Here is a 27569-nt window from a genome sequence, read left to right on the forward strand (position 1 = left end):
TTTAGAGATATTTCGAAATTTTTATAAAATATAATTTTATAAAAAAAAATTCATTTTTTTTAAATAAACGTTTAAATATAAAAAATTTATTAAAAAATTAAAAAAAAAATATGAAATTATAATTTAAACGAGTATTGAAAAACATACCAAAAAATAATGTATAAAATTTGATGGGACAAGGAGTACAATATTAAAAATCGATGACAAAACGAACTTGTTCCGCAGAATCAAAACACAAATTAACATAAATTTATACTACACTGCTAAAACACAAATATTAGAACACATCGTAACAAAAACAATAGCCACCGCAATAGATAAACCAAACACAATAAATTGAATCAACAAAGCTACTGATAATAACAACAACGTACTCAGCACTGTAAAACTAGATAAAATAATAATAAATGTCGATTCGTATCTAGATCTGCAATCAAAACCTCTCCACACTCTCAATATTACTGCTATTACTAATATTTAATTAAATTTAATATATACTGTCCTCACATGCAACACTGATATATAATAAACTCCACGACGGCGTTTCAAATCTCTACATCTTGAGAGCGGATCCGAAGAGAAGAGCGACGACAGCGCAACCGACGACGGCGAACGACGGAGAGAGGGTTCCGGCGGCGGACATCGGACTAGGCGCCGGAGCTTCGTCGGCGAATGCAGATCCGATGAGACATAACACGACGGCGACAAGTGCCAAGGCTGAGAATGAAGATGAGGCCATTATATTTTGAGAGAGAGAGTGGGAGAGATTTGAGAGAGATGAGAGATTTGAGAGAGATGTAAGAAGAGTGAAGTGGAAGGAAACAGGAGGGTTGTGTCGGTATTTATATAGAAGTGTGTTGTGTAAGAGATTGAGAATAGAATAAAAGTAATATTTGTTTTACGGGCAGCTTTAGGGTATGTTTGTTCGGGCAGGGCAGGGCATCGGGCAGGGGGTTGTTGATTTTTATTTACAGGCTGTGATGACAGGACAGTCTTTTTAGTTACAACTGCCCATGTGAGTTTCTAGCCTGTCTGCCTCCCTGTTGGGGTCCATTGCTCGCATTTATGCGCGGTTATGTCCGTGTATAATCTTAAAAAAATGGATAAATATTTGCTCGATTTTAATTAATCGGTCTTTCTAATGTGTTTCCAAGGGCACAAAGTAAGCACTAACTCCCGTGAGTTTGGTGCATTTTAATTGGTGATGTTATTAAAAAACAGTTAATTAATTGATTCCTCTAATTTATCCTCGTAGATGTTAAGAGCGAAATTTCATAAGTTTATCTTATTTTGATTGATGCAGTTTTGTATATGCAGGGTTATTAATATACTCTCCGTCTTAATATATAAGTTTTTTTAAATTTTTATACGTATTTTAAGTTGAATAAAAAGAATAGTATATGTCTACGCACATATGCTAAAAAATCATCAATTTATTAAACTTAAAAATCATGCAATAAAAAATGATATTAAAAGAATTAATCAGTAAATAATATTATTTTTTTTTATTTTAAATGAGTACGGTGGCTGATCCAAAATATTTGAATTTTGTTTTTGATGATATATGAATATATTTGTAATATGATGGGTGAAAAACCAAAATAACCACCATTTGGGGAAATTTGTCCAAAATACCCACCGGTGGGAAAACTGACCAAAATACCCGCTGAATACGCATTACCATCATTCGTATTCTATTTTTTTAAAAAAATACAAAAAATACGCATGTGAGACATGCGTATTCACATGCGTATTCTTTGTATTTTTTTAAAAAATAGAATACGTATCTGTAACATGCGTATTCAGTAGGTATTTTGGACAGTTTTCCTGCCGGTGGGTATTTTGGGCAAGCTGAAAAGTGGTGTATTTTGAATATTTTTTATGATATGAGCCCGCGGAGATGGGCTGTCACTACAGTTGGAAAAAATAACAAAAATAGCTGATTTTTGAAAAAATTTAACAAAAATAGTCATTTTGAAAAAAGTGGCCAATTTTGACCGATTCAATACTCCACTGTCAGTTGGGTATCCCAATTTATATATGATACTCCACTGGTAGTTGGGTATTTCATATATGGGATACTCCACTGCCAGTTGGATATCTTATATAAAGTGGATACTCCACTGACAGTTGGGTATCCCATCGGTCAAAGTTGGCCAACTTTTCAGAAATTGGTTATTTTTGTCAATTTTGTGTAAAAATAGGCTAAATTTGTCTTTCACCCCTACAGTTGTGAGGATGTAAAATTTAAAATTCGATGTAATTTTAGCTGTAGGCCTTGGTGTAATTATGATTGTGGGGAATAAAAACAAAAAACACAGAACAGATGTCAAGTGAAAACTACAAGAGAGTGACAGATGGTCCATAGAGAAGTGCGCCTCAGTACCATGGTCAAATTTCACGGACCCAAAATGCAGCAGCCAGGACTCCATTTGAACTTGGCAGATTTTACTGGTTACTTTTTGGACTTGAGCCAGAGTTTGAACTTGCACAAAACAAGTGATACCAATCCCATCATCGAGTAATTTTATACTCCCTCCCTCTAGTTTCGATACGTTTACTATTTGTACGCATTTCGAGACTTCTATAAAATATAGTTTCATAATATTTTTTTTAATTTTTTTTAATAAAAGTTTAAGCATAAAACTTTGAATGAGAAAAAAAAAATTTAAAAAATATAATGGAGTTATACTTTAAAAGAGCATTGAAAAACGTGTCAAAAAATGATGTAGAGAATTCATTGAGACAGAGGGAATACTCCCATGGTCCCAAATTAGTCTTCCCCTCTCACTTTTGATAATTTGATACTCCCTCCGTCCCTCCCATTTGTTTACACTTTCCTTTTTGAGATGTCCCATCCAATTGTTTACATTTCAAAACTTTCCAAAAATAGTAAAATTTTTATAGTTTTTAAATTAAATACATCCACTATTTTCCTCCACTATAACCACTTTATACATATAATATTAATCGGTTCCACTACTTTACTCATTTTTTCAACTTTTCTCCACTACTTTATCATTTTTCTTAAACTCCGCGCCCCACCCAAATGTAAACATTTGGGAGGGACGGAGGGAGTAGTATATTATTTTTTTTGAAAAAAATGTGAATAAAAAATTAAATCTTAATATTTTATTCAAAAAAAAAATATCGAAAATATGCGGCAAAGACACCTTAAACTACGTGCAAAGGTCAAATAACACGATTAAATTGAAATGAATGAGTATTATTGGAGTCAGACACGGACATTAAGAAAAGTGAGAAGAAATGGATAGAAATAGTACGATATGGGCATTTGCTATGGCACCAAATGAAATTCCCCCTCTTCTCCCCAATAATCATTCTAACTTTTCTTCAAATTTCTTTCTGCATAAAAAAACATACATATAGATACTTATTTTTTAATATTTCTTTTATAAATATGGAGACGGAAGGAATAGTACATAGCTGCTGATTTAAAATCACTATTCATTGAATAGAAATATATGTAAAAACGAATTCAGCTGTTTATTTAACTTTACCAAAGGATTTAGCCAGGGAAAGTATACGTAATTTAGACGAGGTTGTCGATGCAGTGTTTCCATACGACTGAAATTAGATGGTTTGATATCAGAAGTAATTAATAGAAGTTTCCCTTAACAGATAAAACAGTGTATGGAGCTGCTGTCCATTTGATATTGAAAGCATTAGATTGTATCATGATCCTCATCAACACTCTCAAATGAATAAACATACACAATGTCATTGCAATCCATGGAAATCTTGAACCTAGAACACGGCAACGATCGCAATGCACAAACCTGCACAAACAGTATTAGAGAATTAAGCCACTTTGATGATCTGAGGACAGAGAGGAACCCATATTTTTCTCTTTATTACTTTATCACGAGTTAACGACATAATAAACTACTTCTAATCAACAGGTCAGATTTATTGTAATTACTCTGTCTTATCATATATCTACACAGATCACTATATCACTCCCAGACTTCCAGGTCCTCCAATGGCAAACCAAACTCAAAAAGTAACCATAACAGTTCCATCATAATAATTCACATATTGCATTTGACAGATGAATAAGTTGTGCTGCTAATCCATGTCCGCCTAGTTCCCGTTTATGCTAATATAGCTAATGTTCACATTAATTATATCAGACGGTAAAGAATCAATAATGGTATCAACTATCATATACCTGTCGGACATGAAATACGCAGATGATACAATCTACTTCACCACATCAAAAGTGGCACGGAGGTTGGATATCATAACTGGGCATTCTCCTTTCTCATCATATTCAGAAAATTCTCCTTCAGACAAGTCGATGTCCTTAAATTTGGTCCCTGCAATCTACACAAATAAAAAAAAGCACACAGGCTAGGTCAACTGATTGGGAAACTTAGAGCTCTACACATTTAAGTCTTCTAAATGTATGGAAGATCCACAAAGCCTATATATGTCTGAAAATTCAATTGCATTTACAAGAACATATATACATCAAGAAATAAGATACATCAATGTTAGCACAATAATAAAGCTTTGCAGTCTGGCAGTCCCTTCTTATGGGTTACAAGAGGTCGAGAGTTAAAACATCAATGGAGGCATCGCATAAAAGACATTTACAGTGACAATTCATCGCAAATTCACAGTTATTCTATTACCATATTATATGTGTTTGATTTGACTTTTGACTGATTCTTTTGTTATTGAAATAGAAGAGATGGATATCTGACACTTAGGGATAGAACTAGAGTTGAAAAGTAGTGGGTTTAAATCGGAAACTAATGGTTCAGTTTGGTTATTATTATAACTATACTATACTTGTATGATTTACTAAAAACTATACATACACAGATATTTTTTTATGTTACTATCATATAATTCATTAATAGTCATTTGAAAAAATTTCTCCAACATCGATATATAGTAAATATTTTTATTTTCACCACAATCTTTGTTTTATAGTACAAATACATTATCTAATTGACAATCGTCTATAATTCAATTTGTTAAGAATAAATCAATATTCTATACGAATACAAAGATATAACACTACACACACATATATATTTAGAGATAGAGAGAGAGGTGGGGGGGGGGGAGGGGGAGAGAGAGAGTAAATATTTTAGTTTGCTGTTTTTATATAAACTGAAACTTAACCTGGACCAAAATAATTACTTTGGTAATTATTGTTTTTAGTATTGATTCTATTTTGATTGCTTGCTCATATTTAATTATAACCAGAGATATACGACTTCTCCACTTAACTATAAAGGTTAAAATTTTGATAAGAGGGAAACAGCTGCCTTCCCAAGAAGGCAAGTAGGAGGTAATAGAGTTGAATCTTAAAAAAAAATACATAGAAACAAAACTGACCCATTATAACAGAACATAGAAAATCATGGAATTAATCTAAGTCCATTTTTCACTTTCACAATTTTGATAAGAGGGAAACAGATCCCTGCCTCTCCAAGAAGGCAAGTAGGAGGTAAATAGGTAATAGAGTTGAATCTTAAAAAGCAAATACATAGAAACAAAACTGACCCATAATAACATAGAAAGTCATGGAATTAATGCAAGTCCATTTTTCACACTCACCAAGTGGTAAAAATGTACGGAAAACTCAAAATGTATTCCGAATCTTAAGAAAACCTAGTTTTCTAATGAACTGTCAGCACATGTGTTTGGCATATTTGTGCATTTTAAGTTAATGCAACTCAAAAGCTAGCACAGGGAAATCAGATAGAACAATCCTTTCATGTGTCATGATTTAGAAGTTAGAAGTATTTGGGCGGAAGGGAAACAGACCTAAAAAAAGTCGAAAACATATCGAACAAGTATATCATGTAATACTATTCTGAAAATACAAAACCTATTACACATGAAAATATCCTATATGGTGTTTCTAAAATCAATACCATATAATTTCATCCTCAGTGCAACATGTAAAGAGCAAATAAGGGTTTCAAGATAAGTGAAACACACTTAACTAACAAAAGGAAGGCTATACAATTTTCTTGCAGGAATTAGTACACAAGGATATTAACTTCTAAGTGATTAATTTTATTGGTAAGAGTGTTAACTTATATATGGCTACCAGCCTACCAGTACAGCTTTTAACAATCCTGCATCATGAACTGGTAATATATACAATAGTAAGAGACTTACAGATTCAGCCTCCCAACCAGTGCCAAACACAAACTCCACAGGCTCATAGCCCCTACAATCAAACTGCATTACAGGGGCATATTTACCTGATTCACTTAGTTCTTGAGTCAGTGCACTGCCTTTGCCACTGATCATAGTCACATTTCCCTCTCTCCCACAAAATTTACACTGCAAACAAAATAGGAAGGTTGAGAACGGGTGACAAAAAATAAAAGAACGGGGTAGGACATTACACAAAAGTGATGTACACAGAACGCACAACTAAAACCGAACCTAATTTGAAAGATCCATTTTTTAGTTGAAGATGAGAGAGTGGGGGGGAGGTACCTTCTGAACGAGATTAGCAGTACCCTTCCCCATAGGCACCACTTCATTCAAACTAACATAGGTTTCTTTCTTCGTCAGCTCTCCACAGTTCCCGCATTTCATCTGATGATAACATGAAAAATGTGAAGTAATTTGTACATACAACAGTTAATATGAAGGATATTTGAGGATACAAAATTATACTGCACGGCATCAAGTTAAACAAATACAAACGATTTGGTTTTATTTATGTAGATAACTTGTCAACTTTGTTATAATGGAAATAACAATGGACATAAGATTAGGAAGAAACTGGAGTAACATACATTATAATAAAGCAGAAGTCTACAGACTTGCAAGTTGCCATGCCCATGGGGAAAATACATTAACACATACTAATCAAAAATTCAAAGCTATAATGGTCAATATAAACAAGGAATTTCGTAGAGAAAAACACTAACTAACTTTTAGGATAAGCCTCCTCACTCTAGTGGTCACTGAAAGATACAATATGACCCATCACACATATACATTGAATTAATTTCATAATTGTTTAAACAGGCATAGTTAGAGATAATATGCACATATTAGAATTAAGAACTTAAAATGAACTAATGATCTGTCTATATTTTAAGTTTGAGAGTATAGATACTGGGAAAAAGAAAATACAACACAAAATGAAGAATGAGATTACGAACCGGATAACTAACTAGGACTGCTCATCAAACCACCCACACTGAACCATATGTGGTTTATAAGTTACTCCCTCCGTCCCACTAGGTTATTAACATTTGAAATGGAGTGATCGACATGCATTTTAAGGTTCTTATCTAGTATAGTTCCATAACTCATTTTAAAATTTTTCTTTTTCTGAATAAAAGTATAATTGCAGAAAAAGAAAATTTTAAAAATAAGTTATGGAACTATACTAAATAAGAACCTTAAAATGTGTGTCCAACTTTCTATTTCAAATGTTAAGAACCTTGTGGGACGGAGGGAGTATAACATATGCCATTGTTCAAACTGCACCACACTATACAACTAATTATATTATGTTTACTTACTAATATTTTATTAATTTTTATAGGTAAAAAGTTTCCATGTTGTATTTATATTTTTGGTATTGCAAATTTTTCATTTCAAGTTCTAAAATTAGACACAATCTTTATTTTACCACATATTAACAACAACGAAATAATTTTGTTGTACTTGCTACCTACTTAGCTATTTTATTGACAAGCTTTTTTATGTTCAATAAAGGTCACCTGCTATTCTATATGCATATGTTGAAACAGGTGATTCTAATGAGCATAATGTTAATTATATGATCATATTGGGGCCTTACTTTAAGGCCTTAAGGTTATATATAAGCTGGTTACTGTCCTGTGGACCCTAGGCGCCTCAACACATAAAAATGCAAAAATGCATGTCATCATAATAACTAACTCCATAGAAAATACCATAATGATTCTTTTGTTGTTAATCTTATAGTAAATCATGGTTTGATGATTCATTTCGAGGGCAGAACACAGTAAACACAAAATATATATGCGAGCCATAAAAGTTAATTAAATTTAGTACTATTTTGTAAAAGTGCATTGAAGCGTGGTTTAAACAACATTAATAGGTTTTACACAACAGACCACGCTGCACAGCAATTAAAACCGCATAGAAAAATGTTTTAAACCCGTGCAAGAGTGCGAAGGTTTGGATGAACATCCCTAGTTACGAATACAAGAGTAACAAATAAAGTGAAAAAGTTACATTTAGTTGAAGTAAACGGCAATCAGTATACCCCTAGTTACTAATACAAGAGTGAAGAATGTAGTGAAAAGAATTTCATGTGTTTGAAAAAAAAATCGGAAAACCAAGGGCATACTAATAATCCAATTGATATTAAGAAAACACAAGGGGAACTCGTAATTTGTGCGCACGTATTTGATCAACTTAATTATTCCTCTAAAAGAACCAACATTAACAGACAAAACTAGATATCAAACACGTATTTGAAACAATTAAATAATGTCAAATTAGGACAATCCAAGACCTGTGATTGATAGTGTGATACGCAGTAGAAATAAGCTTAATAGTAACGCGAAGCTATGAGAGAGAGAGAGAGAGAGAGAGAGAGAGAGAGAGAGAGAGAGAGAGAGGAGGGAGAAAGAGATAGGAGAGAGGACGGAGAGAGAGAGATAGGAGAGAGGAGGGAGAGAGAAAGAGATAGGAGAGAGGAGGGAGACAGAGAGAGGAGGAGGGAGAGAGAAAGAGATGAGAGAGAGAGAGAGAGAGAGAGATGGATTGAGATAGCTCGTAAACAGATTAACAAAAAATCACACACAATACACACACATAAGTATAAGATGGACCTTGAAGTAGTAGCTGAAAGTAGGATTATCACAGCCACCATCGGGTTGAAGCTTGGTCAGATTCTCCAGCTCCGCGGTGATCATTAGCCTGTAGTTCACCATCTCTCTCCCCTCTCTCTCTCTCACACTTTTGCTCTTATATCATTTGTTGGGCCTAACTGGACCAATTCTATCATTAACATGCTTTAATTTAGATTGGGCTTCAATGGGCAGTCTACTACTGGCTTTTCAATTCATTTTGTACAAATATAAGTAGTATGAGAGAATTTATCAACCCAGTTCAATTAATTTCGGTTTTTAAACTTTCAACCCAATCTGAGATGTTTAAATTTGTAACCCAACCCAATTTGTATATTTCGGTTTGGTTCGGTTTGGATCGTTTTATTAAATACACAAAATTAATATACAAAATTATACTAAAACATAAGGTCTCAATATCTAAAATACTTGAAAATAGTTCAAAAAAATATTACAATCATCCATGTTCAAATAGATCTTAAGCATCCAAATTTCGACACCAAAAAGACAGATGATACAGTTCTTACTCTTTAAATATTGGAATGAATAAAATAAAGACCTCACACTAGTCAAATATCTATTGCTCTTACGAAATGAACTATGAATACTAAGGTTATAAGTTGCATTTAGAGCCACAGATAAATGGATATATGTAATAGGCCCAAACATATTAATTGGATTAACATGTACGTATATTTTTTAATCGGGTTGAGTTGGATTCATTTAAAAATATCGAAATCCATATCCAACCCAATTAAATTGGGTTGACATTTTTTCAACCCAAATATGTATCGGGTTAAAAAAAATCAGTTTGGATATGCCGAAATAAGGTCGGGTTGGCCAACCGGTGTACACCTCTAAATATACCTGTAAAATATACAGAGCAATAAAAAAATATGGCAATTAGTCAGAAGGTAAAAATCACATTGAAGTTAATTAATTAGTCGAATTATTTTTTTTGAAACATGTAAAATATCATCAAAATCAATTGAGTTTTTTACGTATTTGTAATTATCCCTATAGCTTCAAATTTCATTTTTGGATATAGTCACAAATATGCTTCTTGTGCTTATTACTATTATTTTATCTTCCTTTATATATGCCTCTTCAAACTTGTACAATGCATATGATTATTATTCAAAAGTATTTTTTTCACTAGTAGAACGCATTCACACACCCTCCTAATTTCTAAAAAATTTGAATACCCGACATAACATAAAGGGGAACAAGAAAGATAACGCTTGTACGTACCATAAAGGGAGCAAGAAAGATACAGATACATCAATAATAAATATTATTGGCAGTTGAATAAGAAACAACACCACCTAATGACCTTAATTATGATGATGTCAACAAATTCTAATACAGGCATTTTCTTCTTCTGCTCTGTTTAATCAAGTCTCTAGTTTTCATGCCAGAAGCTAGAGGCGGCAGGCCGGAAGCTAGCCCATCAGTTCAGTCATCTGTTGATTACTCGCAGATGACGAAACCCGGTTGAAAATGAAATTGTATCCCATTCTCATATTCAAAAATCTTAAGGTGTTAGAGTAAAACCCCAATAGGATCATATATTTAACAAATACATCTCTATTTTTCTATAATAGAGTCAGCTTATAGATACAAGACAGTTCCTTACATAGTTAAGGGCGGGTATCATGCATATACTTAAAAGAGTTGAAATACAACATAACAAGTATCATGTATAGATCTATATAGCTCTGACAAAACCCTCTCACAAAACAAAGCAAGGTGAAAACGACAAAGCAGCAAAATAGTTAAGGCGGATATCGCACAACATCACAACCATGGTGATAGTTAGCAGCCATTGATATCCATTTGTAGATATTAAACACCATCATGATGCCTCCTTTCTTCCTGTATTGACTGGAAAATCCGAGCAACAGACTCTGTGGCTGATCTAGCATTGTGAGGAACGACTTTGATCACGCGTGTTGGGCGGTCAGTGCCTGCATTTACCACCTGATCAACAGGAGATGTAGGAAAAAGAGGAAGTGCATCGCTTCTTCTTTCTTCAGTCTGAGCTGACCTAGATTTTTGTTTCCTCTCACTTGGGCTACTTGCGGTACTTAGCTGCACCTCAGTGTTTTTTGATGGATTCAACTTGACAGCTTTTGGAATGTCTCCAGTCATTTGACTTGGCATGTCTACATTCTTTTGACTAGGCACGTTGCATGAGGCCTGGTTTTGCACATTAAACTGTTCCATGTTTTCCATAGGACCGGCGAAGGGTGGATGCATTACAGGCATGCCAAATGGGGGGAAGTAGCCATGACTAGCTGGATGAGGAAAAGAGGCAGGCCCGAGTCCTTGATAAGGATACTGAGGAGTTGGAAGCCCGTAATTGGGGTAGTTTCCCATTACTGGAGTTGACCCTGGAGGCGCATAAGTTGGATTCATAAATCCAGGTGCTGGGTATGGCTTGTACACAAGTCCTTCAGTAGGAGTCATAACTGGAATTAACCACTGATGGCCAGATGGTTGATTAAAACCCCAAGGGCTCATGTTTGTATCTGACATTGCAGGCATTGGAGGTGGATTACCCAAAAAAGAACCATAGTTAGGAGGCTGACTATCTTTTTCCAAAAGTGAGATAGATGTCTTCTCAACAGCATTCTCAGCAGAGCTCTCCAACCTGTTATCGGGTTTCTCTGGAACATCGTTGTGCCTCACAATCTTGGGAGTAGTTTTTACAATACAATCAGAGGCATTTTTCTTTTCAGATGAGCCCTTTAGATGTTTTCCTATGAAGGCGTCTTCAAGCAAAATATGTGGTGATTCTGCAATCAACTTCTGCACCTGTTAAAATCATCAAAATCTTATGTACAAATCGAAATAAATATACATGTACTTTAGATTGCATTCAGCTTTTAAGCAAATGTTAGGGCCCTTAACCTCAAGAACACCATACCTTTATCAATCGGTGCAACTCAAATACTTGAACTGCAAATACCCTTTGCTGACTGTAAATGCAAAAGAAAAGATTCAATCAAAGACACATTTAAAGAAGATATTGAAACCAAATAAAACAACTGCATTGACAATACATCGGTTGGACTGCAAAGCATGTAATCAATATACTACAAACAAACATAGATACATTATAAAACCACAAAAGTTTCACCAAAGTGGCTCTTATATTATTAGTTGCATGTATGAGAAAATGTCCTAATTGATGATACACTCAACAAAGACATAATTGAGAACAAAGTCAAACTCTTCTACATTAACATAAAAGGACTCCTAACCAACACGTCACAATTCTATTTTGGTTACGGAAAGTTGAAAATACTGAGACATCACATATCTTCCCCCATTCATAACAAAAGAGATGAACAGATTAAAAAACAATCCAGAAGACAAAAACCTCATGACAGAGTATTACAGAAGGCATAATGGAGCGCTTTTGACCAATGTCCAATCATATTAGTGTTTTATCTCACAAAAGCATATATCTTATGAGGATGACTACATATTCCAAGTTCAGGTAAAAGAAGACACAGTTTCATCTATATGCCGCCCTTAAAAGAAATTTGATTGGGATATTATCTACCGAAAACTTATACCAAGACCTTGTTTAATGTTGCGTGGCATCCCTCACACACTTATTTGTTATTTGTGTATATTGTACAGAAGATACCTTCTTTTTGCTGATATATTTATCATATTAAACTTACACCAACAATAAATGTAAGGAGCCAAGCACCCTTACTGTAAAATTGTTGGTACGCTAGTTTTGCCATGCGTAAACATTCTTGAATGATCAACTTTATATTAAGTAGCAGAACATGATCTATCTTTACGTAGAAACACGGTAAAGTTGTACATGTACCATATTACACTGTAAACTGGCACAACCACTATAATTTTAATTAAGACATAAAGAGAGTAATGGACAGCCATGATACCATTTACCATTGATGCTCGAAAATCCATGAATCCAAAAAAAGGCTGCAAACCTTGTTGTGGCCATTCTAATTCATACCAAACTTCTCCAAATATAGTGGGGAAAAATTCCAAACTTCCAATATAGAAGTTTAGGTAAAACATAACTTTGGAAACTATAAATTTAACATTCACCCCCCCTCCTTTATTTTACGGGGGGTCCGGTTTTGGGCTACAAGCTCCTGGAAATCCGCCCTTTTCTCTCCCCCCCCCAAAAAAAAGAAAAAGAAAATAGTTTTTAACAGTTTATCGGGCGGCAAAATAATAATATAAAAACATGTTCAGTTATATGGAAAAGGATGGGATCATAAGTTTAAAATGCATCCTCAAGTCTAATGCACCAGCAGGAAACATCTTTCAGAAAATATATTCATATACATAACTTACTTGACAATAGCTCGTCTTGCTTTCCAAAAGTGTTTCTGGCCTATTACACCTACGACGTCATCAGGACATAAATCTGTGCCGGACATAGAATCTACCATTGAATTCTCAGATACATCATCACCTATGTCCAAAGTTTCTGTATGTACAATTCTACGATTGTCTTCACGAGACTCGGCATCATTAGTAGGTATGCTGGGACTTCTCTGCTTGTTGTGCTGAAGATCTCCAGTATAGGTAGAAGAATCTCTGCAACCCATTCCCCTAGAATGATCGAGCAAGACACCAGTGCCCCATCCGGTCTTCATTGGCTGTGACTCCTCTCTATAGTCAGGATGTAAACTATCATGACCATTATTTAATCTGTTTAACAAGTGTGTAGGATGATCGTTCTGCTTAAATGTTGAAGAGGCGCTAAATTGCTTTAAGGGGCTTTCAGATCTATCTCTGCATGATTGATCTGGATTGGAATATTTTGAATTCACCTTAAGCTCTACCAACTCATTTGATTTTCCTTCACTCCCCCTATTATCTTCATGTCTCCTGTTAACCCTTGATGTGTCGGGTTGTTTTGGCCCTTTCTCACAGGTTTTCTGAATGTTCACAAGGCGGTCTGAATAAGATGTGCCGAAAGGAGACGGTCTTTCCCTATCTATGCCATTATTGTTTACACATGGATCTTGAGCCATGTTGGATTGGGAAAATATGGGAACAGTAAAATCTTCTTCTTGCCTCCTTTTCATCCCCGTCGGCTCCACTGATGGGCTCAAATTTCGATTTGGCTCCTCGAATCGATGTACTGAGGAAGGTGGCTGACGTTGAAACAACATGGTTCGTTCATGTCCACTCCCCTGAATCATACATTGTTTAACAATTAGCAATATGAATATGATAATGAAAGAATGAAAGTTAAAGCATCTATGCATGTGTAGCACGCCATAGTTGAAACCAAATTTATTTAATACAATATTGTAGAATATGAAGCTACTCCCAGTAAAAAATAGACAAAAAAGAACATAAATATTGGTGTGGGTAAATAACTATGTTGCTTTAAAGCACTTTATCCTTCCCATGACATAAGGGGCCTGAGGTCTTTCCGTGCAAAGACCCTTACAAATGTGCTAAAGACTAGTTCTTAGTACCTGCATTATTATGAGCTTGCTTCAAGATACTTATATCACCAACATGAAGAATATAAATAGAGCAGGCGGTTTTTTTTATCAGATGTCAGCCTTAGAATCAGACACCGTCTACTCTTAACCAAGGAAAGAACTGATAATTTTTCCCACCAATAAGTGATCTACACTACTGTCTACAACTCTACGCTTATGTTCATCGTCATAGCCAACACAACTGAATACAACTGATGATGTAGACTTTGAGATTAAATATTTCCCTCGAATGGCCAAACAGATGACAAAATATCATCTATAAAGTAAAAAATTACAACTGCAACATCTGGAACAGAAATAGACGATGACTGTCATATCAAAAGAAAACACTGATTTTCATAAAACAGTCATTTTAATTATTTAAAATAAAAGCAAAAACACAAATAAAAGTGACAAATATGTCAAGGAAACCTTAACTAAAACAACAAATCAAAGTATGCATATATTCGACTCACCTGGCTTGACGATGGATGATTCAAACTATTACTACTATTAGGATTAGCAGGCAACATCCCAGAATTGAATCTCTGAGAAGGAATACTGAGCTGTTCATAGAGTGCCATCTTGTTCCTCGGAGGAGCTCTCGGCCCTCCTCTCTCAGTATCGTTCACATGAAGCCTAGGAAACATAGGCTCCACACTTTTGTCATCATCTTTACCTCTCTTCATCTTTCTTCAACACTATCTCCCCCTCTCTCTTCTCTCTTACACACAACCTCAACCAAGAAACACACCTATTTCAACAAATTCACCAAAAATCCATCATCACAAATCACTTCCACAAACTACAAATCCAGAAACTAAAATAAGTCCTCTCTATAGACAATCTAGTAACTACGAAATCAAGCCTCAAAATCAATAAAACACACACATACACACACACAAACATACACACACAACCTTTACCAGAAATTAAAATAAGTTATTTCTATAGACAATCTAGTAACTCAAAATCAACAAAACACACACATTTACACACACAATCTTTAAATACTTACATAAAAACAACAAGGGTTACCTCAATTTCACAAAACCAAACACCCAAATTGATCCAAATCAAATTCTTGAAATTCAACACAACCCCACTTGAAAAAAAACCAATCTTTAAGCAAGATCAATCCAAGAAAAGCAAAACCCACTTACAAATCACCAAAACAACACCACCCCAGATATCAAAATCAGATCTTTTTAATTTCTGACTCAAAAAAATCCAAGAAAAATAGCTTACACACACCACAAGTACAAGTATTACGCTCAGTACTTTCCAAAATGTAAATAAATAAAGAAAACAATGAAAAAAGTGAGAGATTCTTACAAAGATGGAGAATTAATGTCCACTAAAATGAAGAAAGGGGCATAAAGTGCGATTTTTTTGGGCCCGGATTTCGGATAGAACCAACAAGCAGAACCTAGAAATAGAGAGATACAAGTGTGTAAGTATAGTTTGTATGTATTTGTACCACGGTAATAAACTAACTTTGGTTTTTCTTGCACAACCCACTAATGTAGAGATTAGATAATGAGTTGTGTCTTAATTTGTGTGATTATTACAGGTTATTATGACATGTACAAAATCTTGTTTTTTTAAGTGGAGGATCAGCTCAAAGTCTAGAAATTAATATAATATTTACAAGTTGTGGATAGTTTAGAATATTTGTGTAGTGAAAATGACAAATAAATGTAGATGAAAGTGGTTAGTGTAAAGTATGCTGCATTTTAAATCTAGTACTTGGTTATTGGTCTATTTGTAATTTATTAGTATGCAATATGAACTAATACTAATAGTTGGATTAAATTATAAATTAATGAATAAACATTAATAACCTTTATTAATAATTGAAATCATTTTTAAATTAATACTATTAATTTTGGTTTCACCAATTTTTGTCACCAAAGACTTTTGGTTTCACTTATTATTTCACATTTAGTATGCAATTTGAACTAATACTAATAGTTGGATTAAATTATAAATTAATGAATAAACATTAATAACGTTTATTAATAAACGAAACCTATTACTATTAATTTTGGTTTCACCAATTTTTGTCACCACCGACTTTTGGTTTCACTTATTATTTCACATATATCTTCACTTATCCTTTAATGTATATCTTATAATTCTATTTTTGTATATCTTTTAATTCTATTAAACGTTTGATTACACCATTTATTCTTGTTATACTTCTACATATATTATGATTCTATTAAATTTGGTTTTATTTTTGTAATCATATACTTCTACATGCAGTATAATTCTATTAAATTTAGTTTATTTTTTTGTTTCCTTATACTTATATCTATTAATAATTAATAACTTTTATTAATAATAAAACCCCCTTTTCAGATGGTAATATTAATTTTGGTTTCCCCGATTTTTGGTAACACCAATTTTTAGTTTCACTTATTATTTCACGTATATCTTCACTTATTCTTTCATGTATATCTTATAATTTTACTTTTGTATGTATTTTAATTCTACCAAATTTTTGATTATACCATTTATTCATGTTATACTTATACATTTAATTTTTGATACGACCAACTTTTGGTTTCATTTATTATTTCATGTATATCTTATAATTATACTTTTGTATGTCTTTTATTTCTACTAAAATTTTGAATACACCGTCGTTTATTCATGTTATACTTCTACATGCATTATGATTATATAAAATTTTGTTATATAATTTTGTTATCTTACACTTCTACATGTAGTATGATTTTTTTAAGTATAGTTTTATTTTTGTTTTCTTATACTTCTACTTATTAAGGTTTGTTTTATTTTTGTTTCACCCTTTTGGCTTTAATGTGTTCTTAATTTCTTTATGTATTTCTAATTCAATATATTATACCTATTTGATTTATTTCGAAAGAATGCCCCAAAATACACAACTTTTCACCTTCAACTGCCCAAAATGCTCAGATGCGCGCGGACCGCCCAAAATACCCACGAAATACGCATTTTGGGGATGCGTACCTACCATTTCAAATTTTTACAAACAATACGCATGTTCTCACATGCGTATTCAACGGGTATTTTGGGCGCACAGTACCGCCAATTAGCATTTTGGACATTTTTTCCCAAATGGTGGGTATTTTGGTTTTTCACCCTTTGATTTCATCAATTTTTTATTTCACCCTTTTTTAAATTTCATTATAACCCTGAATGTATAATTTTTATTCTTCTTTTACTTTTATACGACTTATAATATTATATGTTTTATTTTGCCCGTTTTTAATTTCAATTCTTATATTAATTTGAACTCAGTAATCCTATTTTTCATATGACTCATTAGTATAATTTAATGAAATAATAAAACTTTTGAAATCGTATAATAATTGTAATCTTTTTATTATAATCATAACACGAATATCGTAATCAATAATTTGAGTTGAATTTTCTAAGTAAAATTTAAATTTTTTGACATAACACTTAAATTTTTATAATTTTTAAAAATTATTTAAATAAATTAACTCGGTTCGTGCTTTCCACGGGTTATCAACTCGTACGTTATAAATTAATGAATAAACATATATACGGCAGGGATAAATTTATACATTATCGATGTGTTCATTGATAAAGTTTAAAAAATTTACTATACTAACATTTCCGGCGTACAATATTCACATTTAGTATTGTATTAAATATTTATATAAGCATAATTTTCATCCAAAAACCGGAATGCTATTATTTCGTCTAATTTCATAATAGTGTATTTTCATGTAATGAAAATGTTATTTTCAAATCTAATATTTTGTTTCCGGAGAAAAAAGTATAAAAAGACAAAATTGCCCTCATATTAGATTTTTATTTTGCCTTTTATTGTGCATCCAGGGGCATATTTATCTTCCATGCGAAAAATTAACGTTATCGTGCCATTTTTATATTTTTGTATTTCATGAATATAAGATATTAAAACAAAAAATTAATTTTCGTATCATTTTTATATTCTGATACTAAATTTTTGTATTTGTTATGTGAGTATAATCTAATATAATCACTTGTACTATTTAGTAATTCATACATGACATCCTTACATTCTTATGTCATTTAAATTACTAATTAACTTTTTTCCGTAAATTTATAATAATTATCAATGGACTTTTTTGTCATTTAAATTACTAAATAACTTTTTCTTCGCAAATTTATAATGATAATCAATGAACAATTTTACACAATCAAATTCTTAAAATGAACTCATTTAGGTTTTTTTATAGTAGAGAACTCGCAGCTGTTACCCTTCGGGTGCGCACTGGGTAAACTTCACGGCCTCACGCAATAACCTGCAAACCACGTGAATCAAGATAAACCGCATTTAAGCGTCAAACTCTGACTCATGAGGCATAATCATAAATTCTCCTGCCGTGGGATTCGAACCTGTAACCAAAGGATAATTATCCTCTCTTTAACCAACTGAGCCAACCCTTGCGGGCCTCATTTAGGTTAGATCAGACTAAGAAGATTTTTGGGCAATGCAAAATGACCCGGAAATAAAAATTTGTTCAATGACACGTGTTATTTTTAATTCATGAGATTTATATTAATACACGTAAAATATATTTCTTTTATGTGAGAGCAACTAATAACACGATGATAAATTATTGTTTAAAAATTGTTTTTGAATTATTATTTTTTGAAATTAAACATTTCTCATTACTTTTATGAAAACAGGTTTAATGGTCACCAAATAAAAGACTACAATACTATCATGCAATCTACCATATGCTTAAAGCATATGCACCCATAAAGAGCCTTGATTCATCAATTCATCAATTGTATTAATGGCGTTTGTTATTATTCACGCAAAATCAACTTTTTTCTAACATTCTTATACACCCATATAACTCCATCAACTCACCAATTACTATTCGCCAAATAAATAATTATATAATTAGTTATCTTACTTATTAATATAGATTAAATATCATATATTTAACTTGAGCTTAATTATTTATTAGTCCCACTGATAATATCCTTGAAAGTAATAATGAAATATTAATAATTTAATATTTTTTTGATAAGATTGTTGATAATTTTAGATTTCCGATAAGATTTTCGTTGAATCATATTTTGACACGTGTCTTAATCTTAATTTAATGATTGAAAAAATGTTTATAATTGACATAATCTTCTAAATTGTAGCCATCTCAAAATCTTTTCCAATCTTTTAAGCAAGAGAAACTTTGCAACAATGAATTCACTGAAAAGATTGTTAAGTCAGAGACAAAAACACAGTCAAGAAGAGGCCGAAATTATGAATACGATGGTGACGGAAGCAACATTGGTAGTGGAATTCATCGGTACTTCAGATCAACCACATGGACTCGGCTCACGATCCGGAAAATATTCCAATCATCCAAGGTAAAGGTTATCCAGAGGAAAAAATCTCATGAAAGCTATTACTCCGTTGATCGTCCAATATTCAATGAAGGTGACTTTCGTCGGAGGTACCGAATGCACCCTCGTGTTTTTAATCGTATTATGGCAGCTCTTTGCGCTCAAGATTCTTACTGGCATAAAAATCAGATGCAACTGGATTAATAGAGTCGCTACCTCAATAAAAGATTATTGCAACACTACGAATTCTAACTTACGGTGCAGCTGCCGATCAATGTGCCGAAATATGTAGAATAGGAGAATCAACTACACTTGTGTGCATGAAAACATTTTGCCAGCAAGTTGAAGAAAACTTTGGCGAATAATACCTTCGTGCTCCCACACAAGTAGATTTACGAAGGCTTTTATCCAGGGGAGAGCAAAGGGGATTTTCGGGTCTGATCGGAAATATTGATTGTATACACTCGGAGTGGAAGAATTGTCCAAGAAGTTGGGGAGAGGCTTATAGTGGTCGGAAAAGACGCCCTACCATCATTTTAGAGGCAGTTGCTTCTTGTGACACTTGGGTATGGCGCGCCTTTTTTGGTGTTCCTGGAGCTCAAAATGATATTAACGTTCTTGGCCAGTCTCCCGTATTTGATAAAGTCATCACAGGAAATAGTCCAACGGTGGTGTTTCACGTCAATAACAAAAGATACAACAACGCTTATTATCTTGCCGATGAAATCTATCCTAGATATTCAACATTTGTAAAAACTATAACAAACTCTGCCACTCAATCACAAAAATTGTTTGCTAAGAAACAAGATGCGTATCGCAAAGATGTAGAGTGATACTTTGGTATATTGTAATCTCGATGGGCTATTCTTTGTCACGGTTCTCGGATACATAAACGTTCCACACTTAGAAGTATCATGATGACTTGCATCATATTGCATAACATGATAGTTGAAGATGAATTTGTGGAAGAAGAATGTGAAGAATCATTTAAGAAAGATTTAATGAATCCATCAGTATCACAAGTTTATGATGGGTCGGTAGATTGTAATGGAGTTCTAATTTCTTTTACACCATTACAAAGAGATGGAAGAAATCAACAAGCATTTTGGGAACGTATTGAGAACTTAGAATCAACTTATATCAATACAATACTTCAAAATGATTTGGTGAAGCACAACTGGAAAATACAAGCAGATAATTAGTTATATATGTACGAGTTGACATTTCAAATAAAAAATCTTTTTATTGAATTTAAAAGCGTTGAACATAGTAAAATTAAAAAATAGAATAAATAGTTGAATTAGAAAAATAGAATACAAAGCTTAGTCTAATCATAAAGATCATCGTCAAACTGAGGAACATAAGCACCATCACTTGCAGTCTCATTCACTTGATCTATTATCTCGGCCTTCTTTCTTTTAAACCACTTTTTGGTATTATGAGTCATTTGGCTAGTATCCATTGTCATAATCTTTGTTTGCTCCCTTAATTTCTTCAATAGCCTCGCGTTTTTCCAACCTTGCTTCTTTTCGTTCCTTTTGCGCATCAAGTCTCGCCTGTCTTACTTCCTTTTGTTTCTCAAGTTCTAAAATGTCCCTCGACATTTGAAGAGTTTCCTCACCTCTCTTGAAGATGGCCTCCACCAGTTGTTTCCGATTACAATACATATTATTGAAAAAAAATATCGACATCTCTTCTTTTTTGGTCAACCTTATTTTCCTTTATTTTTTGCTTATTTGGACGCCTTAACTCCCATTGGTCTAACCGGACTAGAAGGATTTTCTGTTCCTTGATTAGAATTTGGAGTAATGAATCCTTCTTCATCAACGCAATCATCGTTATTCAGATTGATTGGTGATTCCATTTGTGTTGAAAACTTTCTTTGAAACGGAGGAAAACTAGTGGGAACGTCTACAAATTGAGGATGTGCTGCAACTGCTTCATAACATTTTCATTTGTCGAATGTTTTATTCGTTTCCTTGAAATATAGTCCTTAAGCCTGAGTAATCTGAAAAATCACAATTTTTAATACTAAATAATTACATAAAAAATAATGAATATTATAAAATAAATAAAAATATTTACCTTTTCCACCAAATTAGTTCCGCTTGCACTATACCTACTAGCTTGATTCTTGGCACAATGCCATTTTTAGTGATCTCTTCAACGGTGTCTAGTGTGAGTCAAGTACAACTTTTGAACGAGGTTCGGCATTAGAATTTTCCGGAGTGTCACACCAATTTTGTGCATAATCTTCATGAATTCGCCCACACAAATTATTCTTATTTGAATATCGACCGGTAATGGGATCAATATATTGTCGAACCCACGAAACACATAATTGTAATTCTTCGGAGGGGAGCCAATTAGTGCCCATTAAATATTTATATAAAGAGAATATGAAAGAAAAAATGAGATTGAGAGATTAAGAATGTGGGTAATATAAATTTTTGTGTACAAAAATGAATACAAAGGAACCCATATTTATAAATAAATATATTACTGTTATAAAATAGAGCCGTTAATCAGCACTTGTCAACATATATATACGTTAAGTAGCTGTTGTGAAAGGCGTTGGCAAGTACAATTTGCAAAAATCAGGTGGGTCCACTCAATTGCTGCCCATCAGCTACTCCATTGATTATTAAAGTTTTTATTAATGAATTGTTGCTCCGTTAATAATTGACGGATTTGAAAAAAAATGGCTACATCACTCTCTCTTCATCAGCCCATTAATAAAGCCCCTGAATCAACTAAAACGGAAGTGCGGTGGATATGCTCTTATATTGTACGTGAGCTTTTGGTTGAGGACTTGATGGTAATTAAAATAGGGAAAGTAATTATTTTCATACGTTTTGATGTTTGTTTAGTGAAATTTATCATTTATTTTCTCATTTTTTTGGTTTTAACTTTAAAGTTTACCTGGAAGGGCCGACATCTCGCAACCCTCGTTTGGGAATGAATGTACATAGGAGGGTTGAAGTTTATAGGGGTTAACGAGGGGTTGTCGTCCTATTGGAAAACGTCAGCACTACAACACCTCAAATAGGGGTGTTGTGAAATGTGTGAAGTGTGACGCATGCATGCTCATATCCAAGGCAGAGTCACCTAGAGATGTTCAAAAGATCTGAAGCCCGTTATCAGATCCGATCCGATCCGGAAAAAAACCCGAAAAGCCTGATCCGGAAAAAAGGCCGGCACGGTTTGGGCCGGCACGGTTTGGGCCGGCCCGCGGGCCTTATATGGGCCTCCTTTTTCTCGAAAATCTGGCCCGGCCCGAAACCCGAAAAGCCCGGATCTAAAAATGCCCGGATAAAAGCCCAGATAAAAGCCCGGTTCGGTCTGCATAAAAGCCCAGGCTTTTTGAAAAGCCCAGGCTTTTTGAAAAGCCCGAATTAAAAAATTGATTTTTTTATATAAAATTTGAAAATATAATTACTTTTTATAATTTTTAAAATATTATATTATAATATTAGAATCAAATAACGTATATATGATTATTTATATGTTATATTAAGAAATAATTATTAAAAAATTATTTATAATTCCCAATCGTTGGTGATATGGGCTAAGAAAGAGCATTTCATGTTAGATTCAGAACTGAGTTCTTTGAATGGATTTTAAGGAGTGTTTTAGCTCTTGACTTTCATACAATTAGTTCTTTACCACCAGGTAAGTGCTCAACTGCAGGATAATTTACCTTTACTTTAGACTCTATCTCTATACTCTATCTGATATATCAAGATTTTATTTTATACGGTATTTAAATTTCTCATAATTCGAATTATAAAATATTTAAAAATAATATATAAATAAAAAGTCCGGATAAAACCCGGTTCGGCCCGACTCCGGGCTTAAAACGGGCCTTATATTTTTTAGGAAGCCCGACTCGATTTTTAAAAAAACCCAGCCCAATCCGTTTTAAAAAAACCGGATTTTTTAAAGCCCAGTGCGATGGATTTTTTGTGCATCTCTAGAGTCACCGTCAAGTTGATGTTACCATATCCCTTTGATTTTCTCATTTTAATTATAATTTTGTTCGGCCAAACAGCCCAAAGAGTGTCTCATAATGTCGATGTTCGAGAGATTTAGTGATTCAAGGTTTAATAATATTAATATTATGACCAGGTCCAGATTATCGTATACTCGCATGGATAATGCCCCTCAACATAACAAGATAGTTGGTTCAGTTAACGGTTTAGTCCGTTTTGTTTACAGAATCATGTTTTCTTGTTATGAAGTCCAGTTAGGTGACTGCAATAATTTTTTACGAGCCAAACATAATAGAGACAACTTGATAAATGACGATTAATGAATAAAATATTTCGGTCCCAAGAATATTCATTAATTGAGGTTTAACTGTAGCCCACACCCCAGAGTTGTTGGGAAAATAAAAGGTTTTATGAAATGTTTCGCGGATTTAGTTGGGATTATTTGGAGAATGAATATAAGGTTGTTGTTTGCTACAGAGAGCAAAAGTCATTGCAAGGGATTATTTATGGTTCTAATTATTTAGATTCATGGAATGGGCTATTTGTCCCTAATACCTTCGTTGGTAAGCGTTTCATGCCAAACCCTGCTGTCATTGTTAATGAGTGCCCTTATTGGACTGCTCGTGATGGAATTTGGACTGCTGGTAGTGGATACGGTGGATCTGTAGTTAAGTTTGAGAGTGGAACTGACCAATTTAAAAAGTTCTGTGTTGCCTTCTGAAATTACTCGTGAAGAGTGTTATACTATTGTCAATGTAGATGATCGTTTTGTTGTGATATGTTAGAATAATATAAGATCCTGTAAATGGTCATTCTCTAACACCTTGAGGTTTTAGAGTAACTGTTTCCTTGACATGGTATCAGAGCTCAGGATGACAGAGGACTTAGGTTCGATTGTTGGACATGTTACATAACTATTACTCCAGCCGGACTTACACATGGACATTTATTGACCACACACTAGTATTGCTTAGCTGTTAACAGACAGATAGATTAGTTAGTGTTCCCGCTCTTTTTGTAAATACAACATGTGTAACTTATAAATAGGCTAGTTTACATCTCTTGTACTCACTTGAACATTTTATCAATACAATGAATATTTTTCATCTCTTTCTCTTTGCATCTCTCTGCATCTCTCTGGTTTTCTATCTTTCTCAAGAGGTCTGATGAGTTTTAACATGGTATCAGAGCACTACGATTTTTGTGACGACATAATGTGATTTACACCAACATCTCCATCAATCTGAGTTTGTTTTAGCTTCCGCAATCTCTTTCTTTGACGTTTTTTTACATCAGCTCTAGTATAATTTCTTTCAAATCTTGATTGTTTACTAGTTAAATTCTTGATAATCATTGAGTTTTCGATAATTCTTGTTCGTTGATATTGTGTTTTCAGTACATTTTTCTTAGAAAAATTCAATGCACTCAAGGTGTTTGATGTTTTAGGTGAACAAGCAATTCACATAATCATCTCAACTCCATCTTTTCTTTGATATTTCTTCGATATGTCTGATACATCTGAAACCTCCCAATCTCAACTTACACATCATAATCATCATGATCAAGATAATCCTCTGCATTTACAATCATCTGATAGTCCAGGAATGAAACTCGTTAGCGATGTTTTTGACGGTACCGATTTTAGTAATTGGAAACGGTCGATGACAATTGCTTTATCTGCTAGAAATAAGCTGTGTTTTGTGGATGGCTCACTTCCTAAACCTGATTCAACACACATCTCTTATAAAAGGTGGTCAAGGTGCAATGATATGGTCACTTCATGGATCTTAGGAGCTTTTTCAAAATCAATAGGCAGGAGTGTCATTTACTCTAACTCTGCACAAGAAATTTGGAAAGAATTGGATGAGAGATATGGAGTCTCAAATGGAGCTCAATTGTTTGGTTTGCACAAAGAACTTGCCGAGGTCAATCAAGGCTCCAGGAACATTGCTGATTACTTCACCAAAGTAAAAATGTTATGGGATGACATTGACTCTCTTTGTTTGATCCCTATATGTTCTTATGGATGTAAATGTGGTGCTTCTCAGAAGTTATCAAGATTTCAGCAAGATCAGAGAGTTATCCAATTTTTGATGGGTCTGAATGATTCTTACTCTGTCATGAGAGGTTCAATACTCATGAATTCACCTCTGCCTTATCTTGGTCAAGTCTATAGTTTGCTATTGCAAGAAGAATCTAAAAGGGAGATTCACTCTAGTGGACATTTTCTATCAGAATCTGCTTCATTGAATGCTACCTCCTTCAAACCACAGTTTTCCAAGAAACCTATGGATGTCAAGAAATCAAGTCTTCTATGCAACTACTGCAAAAAGCCTGGACATCTCATTGACAAGTGCTACATGATACATGGTTTTCCTTCTGATTTCAAATTCACCAAGAATAAATGGCTTGCTGCACATGTTGAAGGTCCATCTGCTTATACTCAACAGTCTTCTCAGGCATCACCAATGACTCCATCAACTACTCCATTCACTACTACATCTTCTGGATTATCAGGAATATCACCTGAATTGTGCTCTCAGCTGATGAATCTTCTCAAGAAGCATCTGTACCTCAATCAGAATCTGCTGCATCTGCAGCCAACTTTGCTGGTAATATTTCTACCTCACCTCATCATTTAAATCACTCCACAACATTTACATGGATTATTGATAGTGGTGCTAGGGACCACATGTGTTTCTCACAAGACTTATTCTCTAATATGCAAGAACTTTCCACTCAATTATCCATTTCTTTACCTAATGGCCAAATTGTATATATTACTCATAAAGGCACTGTTATTCTATCCCCTGACATCATTCTTGTTGATGTTTTGTATGTTCCTCTTTTCAAATTCAATCTTCTATCTATTAGCAAACTGACACATCAACTAGGTGGTGTAGTCATGTTTACTAATGATTGCTGCTATTTGTAGGGCTCTTCTCTGAAGAAGCCACTGGTTCTTGGTAACTCTCAAAGAGGCTTGTACATCTTTCCTCCTTCTCACAAGCATCTGTCTTCACAATCTATGTCTTCTATTACTGCTCTTTCATCTGTTTGTAATAACAAAACTAATGCTATGATTTGGCATACTAAGCTAGGACATCTTCCTTTAGCTAAACTGAAATCTATTTCCATTTATAATATTGATTCTATAACTGCTGAAAGTATTCTTACTTGTGAAATCTGTGCCAAAGCCAGGCAACACAGGTTACCTTTTCCTCATAGTCAAATTCACAGTTCTCAGATATTTGAGCTTGTTCATGTAGACATATGGGGACCTTATCATACTCCAACATACAACAAATACAAATACTTCATTACTTTAGTTGATGATTTTAGTAGAGCCACCTGGACACACTTGCTTACTTGTAAAAGTAATGCATTCACTATTATCAAATATTTCATTGCAATGGTTGAGAATCAATTTAAAAGTACTGTTCAAATCCTAAGGACTGATAATGCTCTTGAATTAGGATTGAGTAAAGAAATTTTGGCATTTTTTCTATCTAAAGGCATATTGCATCAAACTTCCTGTCCACACACACCACAACAAAATGGTGTTGTGGAAAGGAAGCATAAGCATTTGCTTGAGACATACAGAGCTCTTCTTTTCCAGTCAAATTTACCAAAACAATATTGGGGTGAATGTGTTCTGACCTCCACTTATTTGATCAATAGATTTCCATCTAAAGTTTTGAAAGGTGTATCCCCCTATGAAATGTTGTTCAAATATGCTCCTTCCTATATACATTTAAAACCTTTTGGTTGCTTAGCTTATATCACTGTTCCCAAACCTCACAGAGACAAGCTATCTCCTAGAGCACACCCTTGTATATTTCTAGGGTATCCTTATGGTAAAAAGG

General features: G+C 33.8%; 2 protein-coding genes across 5 annotated transcripts; both read right to left on the minus strand.

Moving 5' to 3' along the window:
- Positions 1–3616: 3616 nt before the first annotated feature.
- LOC141685546 (uncharacterized) lies at positions 3617–8997 on the minus strand. The gene is made up of 5 exons (XM_074490640.1): positions 8838–8997; positions 6493–6594; positions 6166–6333; positions 4193–4347; positions 3617–3800 (listed from the first exon to the last, which is right to left on the minus strand). Exons 1-4 carry the CDS (start codon positions 8937–8939, stop codon positions 4225–4227), a joined length of 495 nt encoding a protein of 164 aa, XP_074346741.1. The 5' UTR covers positions 8940–8997; the 3' UTR covers positions 3617–3800; positions 4193–4224.
- Positions 8998–10397: 1400 nt separating this feature from the next.
- LOC141682781 (protein EARLY FLOWERING 3) lies at positions 10398–15850 on the minus strand. 4 transcript variants are annotated; one of them, XM_074487476.1, is made up of 5 exons: positions 15689–15850; positions 14830–15158; positions 13206–14053; positions 11785–11836; positions 10398–11672 (listed from the first exon to the last, which is right to left on the minus strand). In XM_074487476.1, exons 2-5 carry the CDS (start codon positions 15040–15042, stop codon positions 10701–10703), a joined length of 2085 nt encoding a protein of 694 aa, XP_074343577.1. In that variant the 5' UTR covers positions 15043–15158; positions 15689–15850; the 3' UTR covers positions 10398–10700. The 4 variants fall into 4 exon arrangements, with proteins under 4 accessions (XP_074343577.1, XP_074343574.1, XP_074343575.1 ...); XM_074487473.1 differs by having other exon boundaries at positions 14830–15107; positions 15689–15849; XM_074487474.1 differs by lacking the exon at positions 15689–15850 and adding an exon at positions 15392–15662 and having other exon boundaries at positions 14830–15107.
- Positions 15851–27569: the final 11719 nt, after the last annotated feature.

Source organism: Apium graveolens, chromosome 9 (genome assembly GCF_009905375.1).
Source record: "Apium graveolens cultivar Ventura chromosome 9, ASM990537v1, whole genome shotgun sequence".
In the NCBI taxonomy this organism is placed as follows: Eukaryota; Viridiplantae; Streptophyta; class Magnoliopsida; order Apiales; family Apiaceae; genus Apium; species Apium graveolens.